Genomic DNA, 18,940 nt, shown 5'->3' on the forward strand with positions numbered 1-18,940 from the left:
CAAACCTCGCGATATTTGTTGTTTACTGTTGGCGGCTGAGGGCCCGTCCCTTCTGTACTGGAAAGCTGCTTCTGACATTTGAATGAAAAACATCCTCTCAAAAGCGCAAAAACGATGGCTTCAGCTCTGGAGCAGTTCGTGAATAATGTGCGGCAACTTTCCGCTCAAGGTAAGGACATTTACACCGCTCGTGAACACTCAGAGTAACGAATCCTTGGGCTAACTAGCTTAATGCTAAAACTAGTTAGCGTGATAGCATGCTAGCTGTTTATACTTCAGGCAGTAACACATGGTATTTGTTTATCTTACTCTGTTCGTCCGACTACTAATACAAAAACTTAAAGCTGCTGAATATTTGCACATCATAACCGCTTAGCTTTTATATTAATGAAATAACTGAACGTGTCATGTTAGCTGAGTCATTTATAAAATATGGCATAAAATACCTTCATAACAATTATTGTAAACCTGTAATTGTTTCTCTTCCGGATCTTACTAGTAGTTGCATTGACATCATGGATAAAAATTATAAACAACTTGTGTTATTTCTGTAAAGAGGAGTCAGTAACAATCTTACAATATTTTCAGTTGTACTTATAACGTTACATATTTATTTGGTCTCCGCTTTCATCAAGTGTTTTTTTTAAAAAGATTGTTACAATATCTGAGATACTGGTTAACTGGAGATGGACAATATAATTAAAATTCATATACATGGAGCAAAATACATGTCAACTGTACCAAATGGCTGACTTAGATCTTTTATGATAAAAAACAACAATTTTAAAGTTATGACATCTCTGTCACTGAAAAAGATAATTGATGTGTTGGATGTATGAAGAATCAAATATAAAAAGATTTGATGTTTCTTATCAATGTTTCTTTGTCACGTAAAGCAAATCTGCAGGGAGACGGAATTGTTCATCATCTTTTAACAAACAAAAACATATACCTTGATCACGTGCATTTATTTTAGAATAATATCACTAACATGAAATCATGTTTTCATGTGCTTCTCAGGTCAGATGACTCAACTATGTGAACTGATCAATAAAAGCGGGGAGCTTCTGGCCAAGAATCTCTCCCATCTGGACACTGTTCTCGGGGCGTTGGACATCCAAGAGCACTCGCTTGGTGTTTTAGCGGTTCTGTAAGTCCGTGACTTGTTGAGTCCCATAGCACTGAGAGTTCATGAAGTGTTTTGTGGCCGTCTAAAAGAGTTACTGTTTTGCAGGTTTGTGAAGTTTTCCATGCCAAACATCCCTGATTTCGAGACCTTGTTTTCCCAAGTCCAACTCTTCATCAGCACCTGCAACGGAGAGCACATCCGATACGCCACAGACACGTGTACGAAAACACTTCAGCTTGTTTTTCTTTTGTTTTTTCATCACACTAGCCGCGTTTCCATTACCCTTCAAATTGCGCAAATTGAAAATTGAAAATACGCCCAATGGAAACTCGTGAATTTAAATGCAATTTAAACAGTTTTTGCACATTTACAGGTCACCTGACGTAGATGACGCGGTGTGTTTGGACAGAATACGAGACAGAGTTCTTTATTAAACTCATAAAAGACAAAATAATTACAGCAATACTGGATTCTAAACCTCAAATAAATGCCACAATCAAGTAGCCTGGCAAGCCAGACCTACTTCAAGATGTTAGGTCTGGCAACTCACCATTGGCACGGCTCAATCCGAGGGGCGGGATAAACGGTTGTCTCTCAAAATCCCTCTGCACGCAATAGGATAGCGCTACAACCAATCAGAGCAACGAAGAAGGCTAGTTAGTATATAAAACTTTTGCTATATCCAGTCGGCAAAACTCCGAACACATCTTTCTTTTTTTTTAAATGACTTAAGTGCCGTTCTTTGCTCTTTTCTCAAAGAAAAGCTTAACTCCAAGTCCTCCAGAGTCACGGCCAAAGCCGATTCGAAAGACCGCTGTTCTCCAGCAGCAGCAGCCATTCTTTGTTTTCAAGTAGCAGGGAACCGTCGCAACTCTGTCGTCATTATGTTAAGCCCGCCCCGCCTACTCTATACACGATGTGATTGGCCTGACCTGAGTTTGGTTTTTCCAGCTCGAAAGTCAACGGAGAGTTGCTAGACCACACTGGCTGCAAAATAAAGATCTAGATTTCTAGGCTAACAATCAAGACCTCGAAGCAGAAATGAGGGAGAACCACCCAGAATCTCCTCATATGAGCCGCTCTCAAGTAGACATGTGCCGGTATTCGGTAATGCGATAAATCGCGGTAATGAATATGCACGATATTGTTATCGCGGGCACTTTAAAATACCGTGAAAAATAATAGATCCGAATTTAGATTTTTAGAACGCGCATTATAGCTTATTTTCCATCAACCGCTTAAACAAGCACTGCCTATGCTGCGCGAAACACGTGCGCACTCTGATGTAAACAATCGCCACGTGTATAAGCATGCGGCCGGTGCGCACTTCTAGTCTAATGTAAACAGTCCTCACATGGAGAAGCAGCATGGCGGAAGGAGGAACGCCGCCGCCTACAGTCTATGGCCGCCGCCGATCTATCCGGATCCATCCCGCTTCTAAAAGCAGAGCTGCCAACTCAACGCATTCAGCGCGAGACTCCTCACACGCTCACGCCACACATCCGTTTTCTCACGCAGAGAAAAATCGCGGAGCAAAGAGGACACGAAGACCGTCAAACAAGACAGAGCAGGTTACTTTTGATATGAAACAGGAGAACAATTGTGTCACAGAACGTTACATTTAAACTATTTAATGACCAGCAGCATGTTAGATGACTAAAACATAAAGAGGAGTATTTTGCTGAATATGTTCACTGCACTTTTTTACATATTTATTATATTTTTACTTGTGTCATTACATAATTGTTATTATAATGAAAACCACATTATATTTGATTTAATTAGTTATTTGTAACCTTTAATAATACCAGCTGATAGGGCTCTATATGGTTACATAGCATTATGTGAGATATTTTTTTTCATGAGAAAAAATAACATGTGGGCTATCTACTGTAGCCTTCCTAATATTTATCCAAAATAAGTCAATATTGAATCAAGATTTAAATCAAATCCCAAGTATTGAATTGAAATCGTTAAATTTGTGTTAAGCAATACAAACAGTAGCCTACCAGTCATTGTACCATGTAATCATTGTAACATGATGTTGTCACTAAACTTAATAAAATTCAGTTTAGTTACCAAATGTTTTGACAATCACAATTACACCTTGTGATGCAAGTTTTATTGAATTTTTTACACCCCCCCCCCCCCCCAAATCCATCTGTTTCTCATGTGCAATTAAAATATCGTGATAATACCGTATACCGTGATAAAAGATCACTCAATTAATCGCAGCATGAAAATGTGATACCGGCACATGCCTACTCTCAAGTATAAGGATCTTTCCTTGCCATTAATGATTGGACAACACACATACATCTCATTTGATTAATAATAATGGCCAGTGCAGTGGCTGAGATATATGTAAACCTACCAACGTCCATCGCCATGATGATTGGAATGACTTTAGTCATTTCGCAATAGTTTTTTGTCGACATTTCGGAAAAAAATCTCAAAAGTTTTGCGCAAATCTGTAATGGAAACGACGAGCCTACTGTTTCATTTGTATTCCTCTTTTAAAGTTTTTTTTCTCCTTTCAGTTGCTGGTCTGTGCCATCAGTTGACAAATGCCCTTGTAGAAAGAAAACAGGCAAGTGTCTTTCTGTCATTTTAGAGTTGTTATTTTTAAATGACACGAGTGATGTTAAGTTGTCTTGTTCTTCACAGCCCTTGCGTGGAATAAGTATACTTAAACAGGCCATAGACAAGATGCAGATGAACACAAATCAGCTTACCTCAGTGCACGCAGACCTGTGTCAGGTGAGTCTGGAGTCGGAGAACATTACTTTGTGTCAGTACGGTTTTAATAACTTGTTATAGATATTTAAAGATGTAATTGTGTAGTAAGTAAAGTAAGAGGCAACAGTAAACGCAGTGAAAATGATAATACAGGGATGTTTTGGTGGTTATTATTATTTGTTGTAGTGGAAAGTCTGTCATTGTAATAGCTAAGAGAACAAACTAAACATTATGTCTGACAAATATGAATAATTGAAATTAAATCCCCACAAAGCTGTCATTTTCAGTAAAGGAAAGAACGTTCTGGCAAGAAACGCAGGCGACTTTAGCCCAGATATTTATTAGTCAAGTTGATCTTTGATCATTTTAGACGGAAAAATTTGACTTTTTTGAATTTGAATAGTTTAAAAGTCCCCCTGTAGCCAATAATTGTATCCCTTAAAACTCATCTTTGATCACCAAATGACGTTTTTTCATGCCTTAAAATAGTTTGAATGTAACTCGACACCCATGTCTCATTTAGTATACGCGGTTCTATGAATATGCAAATACAATCCACAGATCAGTCATGATAGAGGAGACTTTGATAGTCTTTCGGGAGGTTTCCCAGACAGCGTTTAAATTAAGACGGGAGTAGGCCTTAATCTAGAACGATTAATTAAACATGGCTTTCTGAAGCACAGATTAAGTACATATTACTAAAACTTGGGCTAAGTCCTTAACTAAAAAAAAAAATACATTTAAAACCAACTGTGCTAATCTTAAAGGGTTAGTTCATCCAAAAATGAAGATTCTGTCAGTAATCACTCTCCCTCATGTTGTTCTAACCCCGTAAGACTTTCGTTCATCTTCGGAACACAAATTAAGATATTTTTGATGAAATCTGAGAGCTGTCTCACTCCTCTATAGGCTTCTATGGGATCGAAACTTGCCGGCCCAGAAAAGTTAGTAAAGACATCGTTAAAATACGATACGAAGTTTATCAAGCGACGAGAATACTTTTTATGCGCAAAAACAACTAAAATAACGACTTTATTATGCCTATTAGCCAAGACATAGTTATTTTTCTCGTCGCTCGATAAACTTAAGGTTGAGCCACTTTGTAGTCACTTGGAGTATTTTAAACATTCTCTTTACTAACTTTCTGGGCCGGCAAGTGTCAATTACAGAGAAGCCTATGGAGGAGTGAGCCAGCTCTCACTTTCTGAACGAAAGTCTTACAGGGTTGGAACAACATGAGGGAGAGTAATTACTGACAGAATTTTCATTTTTGGGTGAACTAACCCTTTAATTAGCAGGAGCAAGTTTGCCTATAAAACATGGAATGAGGCATGAAAAGCTTCAAATTGTATGGATCCAAGAAGAAAATCCAAGGGAAAAAAACTTTACTTAGCAAAGAAAAACTGCACACTTCAGCTGTGGAATCAAAGAAAAGGAATGCCTGGAAACCTATTTGTAATTAATTCAATGCAAATGAACCCATCTAGAGCAATAAAACAACTTCAGGTAAGATTGAATCATAAGCTTTATTACCTTACTGTTTTGTGGACATTACAGTGGTGATTCAATACGTTGTGGAAGAATATACAAATAAACCTAAAAAAAACCTGTTGTTGACGACCATGAAAAATAAAATAAATACAAATAAAATAAAATAAACCTGCCAGGAGGTTAATGTTGTGTTTGAAGGAAGACATGTGTGTTTGTCTATATATATATATATATATATGCATGTGTATATATACAGTACAGGTCAAAAGTTTGGACACATTACTATTTTTTATGTTTTTGAAAGAAGTTTCTTCTGCTCATCAAGCCTGCATTTATTTGATCAAAAATACAGAAAAAATAAAAGTAATATTGTGATATATTATTACAATTTAAAATAATTGGTTTTCAATTTATTATACTTTAAATTATCATTTATTTCTGTGATGCAAAGCTGAATTTTCAGGATCATTACTCCAGTCTATCACATGATCATTTAGAAATCATTCTAATATGATGATTCATTATCAAAGTTGGAAACAGTTCTGCTGCTTAATATTTTTTCATAACCTGTGATACTTTTTTAGGATACTTTGATGAATAAAAAGAGAAAAAAAAAGAGGCACATTTTTTAAAAATATAAATCTTTTGTAACAGCAATATACACTACTGGTCAGTAATTTGGGGTCAGTAATTTTTTTTTCTTTCTTTTTTTGAAATAAATCAATACTTTTATTCAGCAAGGATGTGTTAAATTGATAAAAAGTAATAGTAAAGATGATTTATATTATTAGAAAATATTTTTTTATTTTGAATAAATGCAGTTCTTTTTAACCTTTTATTCATCAAATATATTAGGCAGCAGAACTGTGTCCAACACTCATAATAAATCAGAATATTAGAATGATTTCTAAAGGATCATGTGATAGACTGGAGTAATGATCCTGAAAATTCAGCTTTGCATCACAGGAATAAATTATTTTTTAAAGTATATTCAAATAGAAAACTATTATTTTAAGTTGTAATAATATTTCACAATATTATTGTTTTTTTTTCTGTTTTTTTTTTTATCAAATAAACACAGCCTTAATGAGCATTAGAGACTTCTTTCAAAAATATATAAAAAAAGTAATGTTTCCAAACTTTTGACCTGTAAAACAGCATTTTTCCACCTTAGAAACATTGCTAAGCTACGTAATATGCTATCAGTTTCTGATGCAGAAAAGTTAGTTCATGCATTCATGACCTCGAGACTGGATTACTGTAATGCTTTATTAGCTGGTTGTCCTGCATCCTCAATAAACAAGCTACAGTTAGTCCAAAATGCCGCGGCTAGAGTTCTTACTAGATCAAGAAAATATGATCATATAACACCGATTTTATCATCACTGCATTGGTTACCTATAAAGTTCCGTATTAATTATAAGGTATTGCTACTGACTTATAAAGCCCTAAACGGCTTAGCTCCAGTCTATTTAACGGATCTTTTATCACCCTATAATCCATCGCGCTCTTTTAAGATCACTAAATTCAAGGCTTTTGGTCATACCTAGGATATCCAGAACCACCAAAGGAGGGAGAGCATTTTCACATTTGGCTCCAAAACTCTGGAATAGTCTTCCTGATACTGTTCGTTGCTCAGACTCGCTCTCCCAGTTTAAAACTAGATTAAAGTCGCATCTCTTCAGCCAGGCATTCATATAATCCTACAGTTCAAACTACAATCCGGCCTCTAGCTCATAAATGCCAGAGGAGAACTGGCCCCCGACTGAGCCTGGGTTCTCCCAAGGTTTTTTTTTTCTCCATTAGGTCACCTGATGGAGTTTTAGGACACCATTAGGTCACTTGATGAAGTTTTTCGGTTCCTTGCCACTGTTGCCTTTGGCTTGCTCAGTTGGGGATATTTTGGGGATATTTAATTTAATTTTATCAATCAATAAATTCCTCTTGAAACAAACTTTGTTGTATTATTTTAATTTAATACTGTGAAGCTGCTTTGATACAATCTGTATTGTGAAAAGCGCTATACAAATAAACTTGACTTGACTTGACTTACTGTAGATCTTCACTGACATAGTCAACAAGTAATCAAATCCATGTGTCATCTTTGAAACAACATTAATCTGAAGTTAAACCTCCCTTGTGTTAGGTTTAGTTTAAGCCTCAGTTTAGTCCTGAAATAGCTCTAGTCTTCCTCAAGGAAATCAGTTTATTAATCTCTGGACTAGACTTAAGTTTAGGACTATTTAAAACCATGACGGAGAAAGCCGATTTCTGTTAATCTGGTTTAAAAGCCCATTTTAGTCTTGGACTAGGCTTAATGTATGTCCAGGAAACTGCTCCTTTGAGGAGTCTTTTATATAGAAACAAATGGTGCCTAATTAAAAGCTAAATATTAGTACCATGAAAGTACAACATTTTAAAGAAGAAATAGTGTTGAAACAAAATCTAGTGCATTCATTTCATGAAAAAAGAAAGAAGCTTGTGGACGAAAAGGATGTGGACTGTAACACTGTGTCCTAACTACACGCGCCGGCGCGCGATAAAAGGTTGTTTTCCATGTTAATGAGAGTGTTTGTCCTAACCAGCCGCGACGGCGACACGCGACGATTCGGTTTTAGAAACTTTTTTAATTTTTCTGTGACGTCGCGCTGGAACAACAAACACAAAGTGTGGCGATGATAATCTCAGGTACTGTTTATGTGCCGTCAAGATTAGGGATGCACCGAAATGAAAATTCTTGGCCGAAACCGAAAACCGAAAAAGAGGAAACTAAGGCCGAAAACCGAAACACCGAAATAAATTATGCCAATTATTAGTAGGCCTACCATTGCATTTATGGCTATGACTGTGTACTAACTTTACTATAATCAAGGCATTGCATAAATTAATATTAAAGTTTCAAAGAATAAATCAATTAAAATTGTATGCAAATATTTATTTAGCACATTGCAAAGTATAAAATTAAATGTTTAACTTGACCCCACTCATGTGTACATTAAATAATAATGTAAAAGCCTACTGGCCTGCAGAAAGGTTTAAAAATTAAATGTTCTCCCATAAAAACAAAGTGCATTTAGGTCAATACTGCCATAGCCCATAATAATATCTGCAGCTATATGCTCATGGACGTGAGTTGCAAAAACTATAAACAGCTAAGGTAAACACACACACCTCTGATAAATGACGGCTGCTCTGCACACACACGCAAGGTCTCTCGCTCTCTCTCTCTCTGCCGCGCGCGCGCTACGTATGCGCGCTAATGCTCGCTCGCGATTCCGGGAGATTTAAACTAATTTGCGGGCATCAGGGAGCCGCTATCAATACGCGGGAGACTCCCGGAACTTCCGGAACACTTGGGACGTCTGTGTTTTAAAAATCGCTGTCCGTGGGTCACTTTCAGATATATTGAAATACGTCCACACCGCAGATATGTTGCTTCAGACAAGCACGTACAGGTCGCGGTATCTGCTGTTTGCGTCATCACAACATTTCGGCCGTATTGTTTCGGTGATAAAAGTCTTTCGGCCGAAAACCGAAAATGCACTTTTGGGCCATTTTCGGCCGAAAATTTTCGGTGGCCGAATATTCGGTGCATCCCTAGTCAAGATTACACTCTGGTGCTGTGCACTCGCCGTGAGACTCCGCCCACACGCTGCTCTGATTGGCTGACTCCGCCCACAAGCTGTTCTGATTGGCTGTGGGTTTTGATTGATTTTGATTGATTTTCGTGTCTACTCAGGATATAAGTGATAAACATCAGAGGGTTAAACAGACTTTTTTCTTTTTCAGATGTTTATTGTGCAACTAATAATAATGCAGCCCTGTGTTTACAGTTATGCCTATTAGCCAAGTGCTTCAAACCTGCAGTCCCGTTCCTGGAGCTGGACATGATGGATATTTGCAAGGAGAATGGAGCGTACGACGCAAAGCCCTTTCTGTGTTATTACTACTATGGAGGCATGATCTACACGGGTCTGAAGAACTTTGAACGGGCACTGTATTTCTTTGAACAGGTATTCATTTTTTTTGTACAGTCTTGCATGCATTTTGTGGAAGAACGTCGTTTTGGTTGTGCTTCGGCTCTGCGTGACTGTGTGGATGAATATGGTTCTTTGTAATAACCCCCAAAAAATAGAGAGATTATCCTATCGCTCATTAAACATTCATTGTCTGCTAGGCTTAAGAGATTTAACCAGTTTAGATGGAAAGGATCTCAAGCTGACTAGCTGAAGACGTTACTGTAGCTTTACCCATTAAAGCAACACCAAAGATTCTTTTGTACCTTAAAATAATGTTTCCAATATCGTTTCAGTGGTTCATCAACTCGTAACAGGGTGAACGGCACTTCTGCATTCACTTTGCGACCCTCTATCGGCTATAACCGCACACTATGCTAGTTTGCCAGATCGGGTAGCGGATCTGTAGTTTGAATGAGACATAAGAAACTACAAATTTGACTTGCTTTACGGCAAGCGTTACAACAGCAAAAAAATAGCAAGCTTTGTCATTATTTTGTTTTGCTTTGTTTCTGATGTCGCAATACATCATTCTTTCATAAAATCATGCAACATACTCTACCTTGGCTGTGGACATTGATCATTCCAAAGCCGGTGCTGGATAAACAAATATCGTGCGTGCGACGGTAGGCTAAATTATTTACGACAGTGGTAATGGACAATTCCGCTTCCAACCTATAGGGGGACCGAAGAGGAAAAGTGCTTTGGTGTTGCTTTAATAGACATGATACGTCCTGGCAAATAAACTTCAGTACATTGCTACAACAACCATAATGAAATGATCTTCACAACAGATAATGCTTTACAGTGAACTCTGTTAGAGAGACCCATATGACAGTTTATCTGTTCAATAAAACACATACTCTCCTGTTGAGTGATAATAACACCATCATCTCCGTGTCACTTTTACAACATTTCAAATCTCTCTGTTCTCTCTCACACACAAACACACACTCTCGCACACACACACTTGCACAAACACACACATTCTCGCACACACTCACACTCTCACACACACTCACACACACCAACTCAAACAAACTCCCACACCAGACACTCGTCAAAGCAGCCGTAGCAACTTCTTTTATATATATATATGTATATTTTGCATCCTAATGTCTAATTTCCCAGTAAATAAGTATCTATTCTACTCTTCTAGCCTTAAGTGAATTTTTCTGTCTATCTTCAGGCAATAACCACTCCTGCGATGGCTGTCAGTCACATCATGTTAGAAGCGTACAAGAAGTACATCCTCGTGTCCCTCATCCTTCATGGCAAAGTCCAGCAGCTTCCCAAATACACGTCACAGATCGTGGGCCGATTCATAAAGGTGAGCCTTTCTGCCTCGACATTAGGGACAATTAACATGAACTAGCACTTAAACCGGTTTGGATTATTGCAATTATTAGGGATGCACCGATACCACTTGTAAGTACAAGTACTTACATTTGGGTACTCGCCGATACCAAGTACCAATATGAGTACTTAATAATACCATTACAGTTCTTCTAACAATGTTTTATTTTCATCAGGTGTTTTTCACTCTCTGACTGTAACAAAGTAAACAGGCCTATACAACTTGTATAATCAAATTGATTGTGTTAAAGGAGCTATTTCTCACCCCAGTCCTCTTGACAATTTAGCAGAGCATAGTTTGCAGTCTGCTCTACTTTTATCATCATCGCTTATCTTAAAATATCTCCAAACGGCTGACATTACTCCTCCTGCCTGCTCAATTGACGAGACGTTAGGCTAATGTCAGGTTGCCGTTGCTGTTCACATATCGCGTTTTTTGCACGTGCAAATTCGTTATTTCAGTATGTAGGCGCGCGGCAATCGCGCTCATAATAGAAGTGACGTGCATGCGGTGTGGCGCGCCTATGTTCATGGTTGCATAGCAACGACAGATGCCATAGGAGCGCAAGTGCTCGTGGAAAGAAGGAGAAACATTTTACAGAAACACGTTTTTAGACGCGGTATGTGATCGGCCCCTTAAAGTGGTGTCGGATGCGGTTGCATCGGGGTAGTTTTACGAGTACATGAGCACAGTATTGGACCGACACCCGAGTACTAGTATCGGTATCGGTGCATCCCTATCGATTAAGCAATCGCAAAGGCTGCAATTTTTTTTTTTTTTTTCTATGCGCATCATGTCAGTGACGTACGGCTCTGTGATCAGTAGTAAACGCTGCTCACTCTGAAAGCACTGAGTTTGAGTCGCTTATAATGAGCATTTGAAAAAGCAACAAGCATAAAACATCTTTCCAGACATGAGAAGCATTTATGAACCTCTTGTCCAACAAAAGACAACATTTAATAACATGCTTTTACTCCAAACTCACTTCATAAGGACAGCTGAGCTCCTCCTCCTGTGAGATGATGAGCTTCTGACACTGATTAAACATGACTAATAAACCCACGATTGCCTTATTCTATCAAAGCATCTCAGTCTTCTGTTTATTCAGATACAGAGAGTGTGATGCCCCATAGGGGTTTCCTGGAATGATGTGTGTTATGGTACTTCTGTGGCGTGTTTGTGTGTGTGTGTGTGTGTGTGTGTGTGTGTGTGTGTTAGTGATGGGCGGGTCGTGAACGAATCGTTCTTTTGAACCGGTTCTTTTTAGTGAACTGGTCGAACCACTACACTAAATCGGACTGAATCGTTCGAAACAGTTCGCGTCTTGCGTCAGCACTGATCCACAACAAGTTAGTAAAGTTACTCACTTTCGGACATGCCTGAGTCCTGACAGTCACCTCTATATGTTACTCCAGTAAATCCAACAGTTCACTGAACTGAGACGTGCTGAGAGAAGTGATGAGCACGAGTAGTTCATACTGAGCATGCGCGCACTACCGAACGTACAGGTACAGCGGTTCTCGGACCACCAGTACAGAACCGAGAACTGTTTCTTTCGGACACGTTCGATACGGAGAACCGATGAGCTGATGAGCTGAGCATGCGTGCAATTTTTTCAGAGGGACGAAATGCATGCAAAACTTAAGTATTTTACTGAACATCAATAAGTCTAACAAAATAAAACATGTTAGAAACATTTTTATCACATAGGCTACTGCCTTTTCACTGTATTATTTTAAAGATTGGAAACACAATGAATGGATTGTAAAACTAAACATTTATTATTATACTAAAACATTATTTTCTGGAACAGATCATTTAATTTCTAAGTAAGTTGATATACATTTTTGACGTAAACTCTTGCCAAGGTTTTAAAGGGTGAAAAGTAAATGTTTATAATGTGTTAATCAAAACATAACGTATTAAACACAGATATGCATCAAGTTTTTTGTTTTGTCGACTGAATAAGGCTATAGCCTAGTAAGGTTTCAGTAGTTCTCAGCTCACACACAGGCGGTTCTCGAGTCAAGAACTGGTTGTTGCAGCAGTTCTCGCATCACCAGTACAGAACCGAGAACTGTTTCTTTCGGACACGTTCGATACGGAGAACCGACGAGCTGGAGAGACTGCGCATGCGTGATAACAACACCGTCTCTGAACCGAACTTTCTTTTGGCCAACTGATGCTGTGTTACTGTCTATGCGCTGTGCTGATACATGAGCACGGGTGAACCAGGACTTGAATGAGGGGCCGAATTCGGCGAAATGTAAGTTTATTTAATTACAAATAAAATAAAAATGATGAAGTTTATTCACTTTAAGACATGTAAAACATCCGCGTTTGCGCATCACCTTAGGCCTACTACAGGGTTAATTTTCAAAACGTAAATGTAAGAAACCTATCCAAGATGATTATGACGATGAGCACTATTATTTAACTGAAGTTTTGATTACAAATGCCTTTATTTGAATGTATATTTATCCGCCGGGATGATAGAATTGACGTCATTACGTGATGACGTAAAAGAACTGGTGAACCGGTTTTTTGAACCGGTTCATTGAAACGAACTGTCCGAAAGAACCGGTTCGCGGAAAAGAACCGGACTTCCCATCACTAGTGTGTGTGTGTGTGCGCGCGCGCGTGTGTGTGTGTGTGTGTGAGACGCCCTCTGGTGTTCAGATGAAGCAGTTGCAGCGCTCAAAGTTCAAAGTAGTGTTTTGCTTTTAAAGAAATAGTTTTTTAAGGACTACAACAAACGGCTGGTAGAGACTACACAACATTCCTCCCGGGTTAGTGACATCACAAATCCTAAAATTTACATAAACCCCGCCCCCGGGAACACGATTTATAGATTATCAAGACAGAATATGCTAATCAATGACTAGAAGATAACTACACATCAGCTACATAAATTCATCAACTAACCATTCAGAAATGTCCTGTTGCTTCTACATGTTGTCAGTTCAGTGTCAGTCAAAAGAACAGACACAAAACGGTGTGTTTTTGTTCACCCTCAAAAAAGTGACAATTTTAACGTGCTATATAACAATATCTGTGGGGTATTTTGAGCTAAAACTTCACATACACACTCTGGGGACATCAGAGACTTATTTTACATCTTGTGAAAAGGGGCATTATACCACCCCTTTAAAGGCTCCATAAGCTAATCATCTTTTGTGTGTGTGTGTGTGTGTTTGTGATGTAAAGCCCCTCAGTAATGCTTACCACGAGCTGGCTCAGGTGTACGCCACCAATAACCCGGCAGAGCTGCGTCTTCAGGTCAGCAAACACAGCGAGACGTTTGCACGAGACAACAACACCGGCCTGGTCAAACAATGCCTGTCCTCACTCTACAAGAAGAACATTCAGAGGCTAACCAAGGTCTGAAGTTACAATAATCAGATGCGTGTATTTCGTTTTGTTTTGTAAGTTTGCAGACGTGATATACTCTGTGCTGATAAACGGAAATGGTGATCCCTGTTCTTTTGATTGACAGACATTCTTGACATTATCCTTACAAGACATGGCAAGTCGAGTTCAGCTCTCCGGCCCTCAAGAAGCCGAGAAATACGTCCTGCATATGGTAGGAAATCGGCTTCACGACACACAGCCCCTCTAATCACGTTTATTTTGTGATGTTCACTATTGGAAATGAATTGGAAATTATATTAAATATTATTATTAATCAGCCACAGTAGTTTTTGATAATGTGTAAATATACATCCAAATGAAAAGCCTAATAAAAGTGAGTAATTATGTGTAAGCGACTAGGGAACGTGTAGCCGCTATGTGGCTATAACAAAAAAGTAAATTGGTACTTTTTATTTCACAATTCTGACTTTATTTCATCTTATTTTTTGCGAGTTACTCAGAGGAAAATTAGACATGAACTAGTGTAAATGTCATTTGTATCATAGTTTTATTAATATTTTGAATTAGCCTTTTTTTTTTTTTTATTGTTCATGTTTAGTTTAATTTTTAGATTTCATTATGCGCTTTTTTTTTTAATTATTTTTTTTTATTGCTATTAAGGTTAATTTATTCTTTATTTTAGTTTATTTAGTTTTAGTTTTTATTTATTTCCAGTGGATTTAGTGAGTTTATTCTGTTAGTTTTTCAACTTGTATTTATATTTTATTCTATTTTGGCTTTATTTCAATAAACAGAAATGTTTTTAATAGTTTTAATATTAGTTACAATAATAACCCTGAAACAAACTCAATTGCGATTGGGAAAAAAGTCAGAATTGTGAGATATTTTTTGATTTATTTATTTCTTTGGCAGAAACAAGCTTACATATATAACTCTATATAATATGAAATATATATTTTCTACTTGATTATTTCCTGTTGAGAATCACTGGATTTTTTGCGGTGACTACTGGACACATTATTTAATCAATTTGTCTTGCCCTGCTTCATGTTTGTTTAATATTTACAGATTGTTGGTGCTCAAATCTTTCCTTTTTCATCTCTCAGATTGATGATGGAGAGATTTATGCAAGTATCAACCAGAAAGACGGCATGGTCTGTTTCCATGACAACCCTGAGAAATACAACAACCCTGCAATGCTCCACAAAATTGACCAAGAGGTTAGTCATTATAAAACAGTGCTTTTCTTACTTCACTGCTGATGTAGTAGAAAACAAGAACATGAAGCCTAAAATACCACCAGAGAACAACATGCACTGTATATTTACACCCTCATTATCTCTTTAATCATCTCTTTCAAGGACATTTGAGAGAAATTTGAATACATACTCATATTTTTATGATAAATGAAGAAGAAATGTCAGATTCTGCACTACTTTGAATTAAACTATAAATGCAGTATTATATGTTTATGCACAACTGATTTGTTATTCTTTATATAATGTTTATTTCAGATATTTAAACACTCATTTATATGTTATTGCAGAGTATTTGAGTCTTGAGTCCACAGATGTCTCAGTGTTAATCTGTCTTTGACTCTAATGCAGATGCTGAAATGTATAGAATTGGATGAGAAACTAAAGTCCATGGATCAGGAAATCACCGTAAATCCTCAGTTCGTGCAAAAGGTACCAGTTTGAGCAAAATTATGAATGAAAGCTCTTATAACCAGGTAGGGGTTGGCGATCTGATGATTCTATATCATGATCAGTCTTGAAGACTTCTGACTGCACTGACTGGCCAAATTATATCATGTGATTTTCATGCATGGTGATGACATGTTTTATAAAAACCTTTCGACACGAGTAGGGCTGTTCGATCAATCAAATTTTAGTTTCGATTTTGATTTTGGCTTCAAAACGATTATGAAAACGTGATAATCAAGATAAAATTATCATTGTGCCGCATGCCAGTGTGCTTTTGCCCCTCTTTAAAAGCCTGAACTTAACTTTCAAATCATGTAACGTGACTATCATAAAATGCAGTCTACTGCAGGACATGCTTTATTTTTAAAAGAGTTATTAATCGAGACACGGATGAGTAAAGTTTACTTGGGGTTTCAGGCGCTCACAAATGTCAAAATATCTGCCTTTTTTACATAAAATGTTCGTGTCTTTCTTTCCTGAAAAACATTCCAGGATTTTCCGTTTAGTAACTTCAATGGGGTCCAACGGGTTGAAGGTCCAAGTTATAGTTTCAAAGTCTCGACACGATCCCAGCCGAGGAATAAGAGTCTCATCTACACAAACCATCAGACCTTTTATAAACAAAATAAACATTTATATACTTTTTCAACCACAAATGCTCATCTTGCACTCGCTGTGATGCGACACACATTGCGTAATCACGTTGGAAAGGTCAAGCGTGACGTAGGAGGAAGTACAGACCCAGTGTTTACAAAGTGAACAGTGTTACAAAAAAAAGGTAAAACAATGATGTCGGACGATTTTGAAGTTGGATAAACTTCCTCCTCCACACTTGTAAACACTGGGTCGGTACTTTCACCTATGTCCCCTGTGACCTTTCCAACGTGATAACGTTGTGGACACGCATCGCAGAGTCATTTTGTTTATAAAATGTCCGCTGGTATGTCTAGATAAGACTCTTATTCCTCGGCTGGATCGTGTCGAGACTTTGAAGCTGCACTGAAACTCACATTTGGACCTTTATTGAAGTCACTATTATGGAGAAAAATCCTGTAGTGTTTTCCTCAGAAACCTTCATTTCTTTTCAACCGAAGAAAGAAAGACATGAACATCTTGGATGACGTGGGGGAGAGTAAATTATCAGGAAATTTGAATTCTGAAGTGAACTACTCCTTTAAGGCCATTTTTTTCAGTTGAGACGCTTTGCTCGTTATGATACGGAATATCCGCGAAAGTGTTACTAGTATCTCATTTCACAGATCGTTTGTTTCTGTGTTGATTCTATATTAAAATGTCGATACAATGTAGCGTATTTTTTCTGGTTCTTGATTTAAAGGTCCCATATTGTCAAAACTGAAATTTCCTGGCTTTTTTCATGGTAGCAGAGACTCTAGGGGCGATGAAACTACCATATAAGTTTCAAAACAGTCGATCTACAGACAAATGCACACAGCCTGCATAAAGTAGCTGTGCCTTTTCACGAGCCGGTGTGACTTCCGTATAAATGTGATGTCAGAACTACTCAGTCACCGCCTCCAGTCTCACCCCCACCAATGGTGGATCACTCTGAAAACAACAGGCCAATCAGAAGAGAGGCTCATGAATATTAAGTAGACATGCACAAATCGACCTGTTCTTGGCAGAGCTCCTGAGAAAAGGAGCTGTAAATGTATAATTGAGATGGTTTTTGGTACTTATACCGCAAATATATATTCTTCAGGACATCAAAACCTAAAATAAAACTTCATAAACGTGTACAATATGGGACCTTTACATTATTTTGTTCCGTTATTATGCTTGTTGTTGTCATCTGTTGACGTTGAACAAGCAGAATGTGGCGGTTGGTCGGTGTGGTATTAAGTCCCGCCCCTCCTCCACTGTGATTGGGCGGTTGGGTAAAAAGTGACAGTGATGAGCGCTACGTTTTACCCAAAGTTGAACATTAAAAAAATACGCCACAAAACGCTTTGATGGACACACGGCCTAAGTGAATAAAGAAATCAGATGCGTGTCATTAGATTAGATCCATGCGTTTAGTCTTAAAGCCTCATGCAAATATCTGCCGCTGTCTGTTATTAATGTTAACAGACAAACACAACATCACTCACTGCTCTTGACTGATTAACTGTAGTAGTTTTAATAAGAATCAATGTATATTTAATTCATGCTATATGCAGTGTGTTAACATTTAACTCAGGGTTTGATGATTGTTTGGACAACTGATTGTTTAATGCAATACTGTGTTTTAAATTGTGCAAATAGATCAGTCTGGATATTCTCCATCTCAAAATTGGGAAGATCACGATTCAGATCTCGGATTGTGATCGTTTGTTATAAGATGATATGAAATGTTTGGGAAAATCGCCCATCCCTAAAACCAGGTTGTGATTCCAGTATTAATATGTGTGTTTTCCCGTTTCCAGAGTATGGGAACGCAGGAGGATGACGTCGGCAGCAAGACGTCAAGCTACTCTTGAAGCGTTAGGGTGGATCACTGCGTTATCCCCGCGTCCCCGTCCTCATCCCAAAAGCTGGAAAACCTTCATGCTCTGTTGAAATATGGACTATATTGGAGGAAAACATAAATGTGTGGAATGACCCTTTTTTTTTTTTTTTTGTCACAGTGCAACCCTAAACAAGAACTCATTTTTGTCAGTGTTTATTTATCAATGCTTGGTTGACATGCCACTTGTCACATGTCATCATTCATGGTCATGCGAAATAAAGAAACTGGACTTCTTTGTTCAAAAGAGTTGATGCTTGTCTTTATTGCAACGCCACAGAACGAAATAAAGAAACTATCTTTAGATCATACACGTGCAAAAAGCCGAACTTGACCAATGTTATCATCTCAAAATGCATCTACAGGCTCCATTTAGTGCGCTGACATTTACATGACGTTTCGACAGCTTCTGTGATGTGATGCTCTTTCACCCAAAGACAGTTTCATCCATCAGCCGATCTAATGTTCAGTTCGCCCTCGAGCCGAACGTTCACTGCGGTTCACCGTGATTCAGCAGAGACGTGGCTCGTGGCGAACGTGTGCTTTTGTTCCAGTCCTCTAGAGGTCTCTGATGATTTGGGCTTCACCATAAATAGATCACACATCACCACATACCCAGAAACTAAT

At 38.0% G+C, this 18,940-nt stretch overlaps 1 protein-coding gene across 1 annotated transcript; it reads left to right on the top strand.

Moving 5' to 3' along the window:
• The first annotated feature begins 31 nt into the window (after positions 1 to 31).
• Positions 32 to 18,562, top strand: cops3 (COP9 signalosome subunit 3). Its single transcript, XM_082152156.1, has 12 exons — positions 32 to 169; positions 1,021 to 1,150; positions 1,235 to 1,347; positions 3,670 to 3,719; positions 3,797 to 3,889; positions 9,193 to 9,372; positions 10,565 to 10,705; positions 13,940 to 14,113; positions 14,229 to 14,315; positions 15,211 to 15,324; positions 15,712 to 15,792; positions 18,234 to 18,562. Exons 1-12 carry the CDS (start codon positions 115 to 117, stop codon positions 18,285 to 18,287), a joined length of 1,272 nt encoding a protein of 423 aa, XP_082008282.1. The 5' UTR covers positions 32 to 114; the 3' UTR covers positions 18,288 to 18,562.
• The last annotated feature ends 378 nt before the right edge of the window (positions 18,563 to 18,940 follow it).

This window comes from Leuciscus leuciscus (genome assembly GCF_965113295.1).
Source record: "Leuciscus leuciscus genome assembly, chromosome: 21".
NCBI classification, from domain to species: Eukaryota; Metazoa; Chordata; class Actinopteri; order Cypriniformes; family Leuciscidae; genus Leuciscus; species Leuciscus leuciscus.

Coding starts and splice junctions, on each gene's coding strand:
- cops3 (XM_082152156.1), top strand. CDS start 115: ATGGCTTCAGCTCTGGAGCAGTTCGTGAATAATGTGCGGCAACTTTCC. Junction 10,706..13,939: donor TCGTGGGCCGATTCATAAAG/GTGAGCCTTTCT, acceptor TGTGATGTAAAG/CCCCTCAGTAATGCTTACCA. Junction 14,316..15,210: donor AGAAATACGTCCTGCATATG/GTAGGAAATCGG, acceptor TTCATCTCTCAG/ATTGATGATGGAGAGATTTA.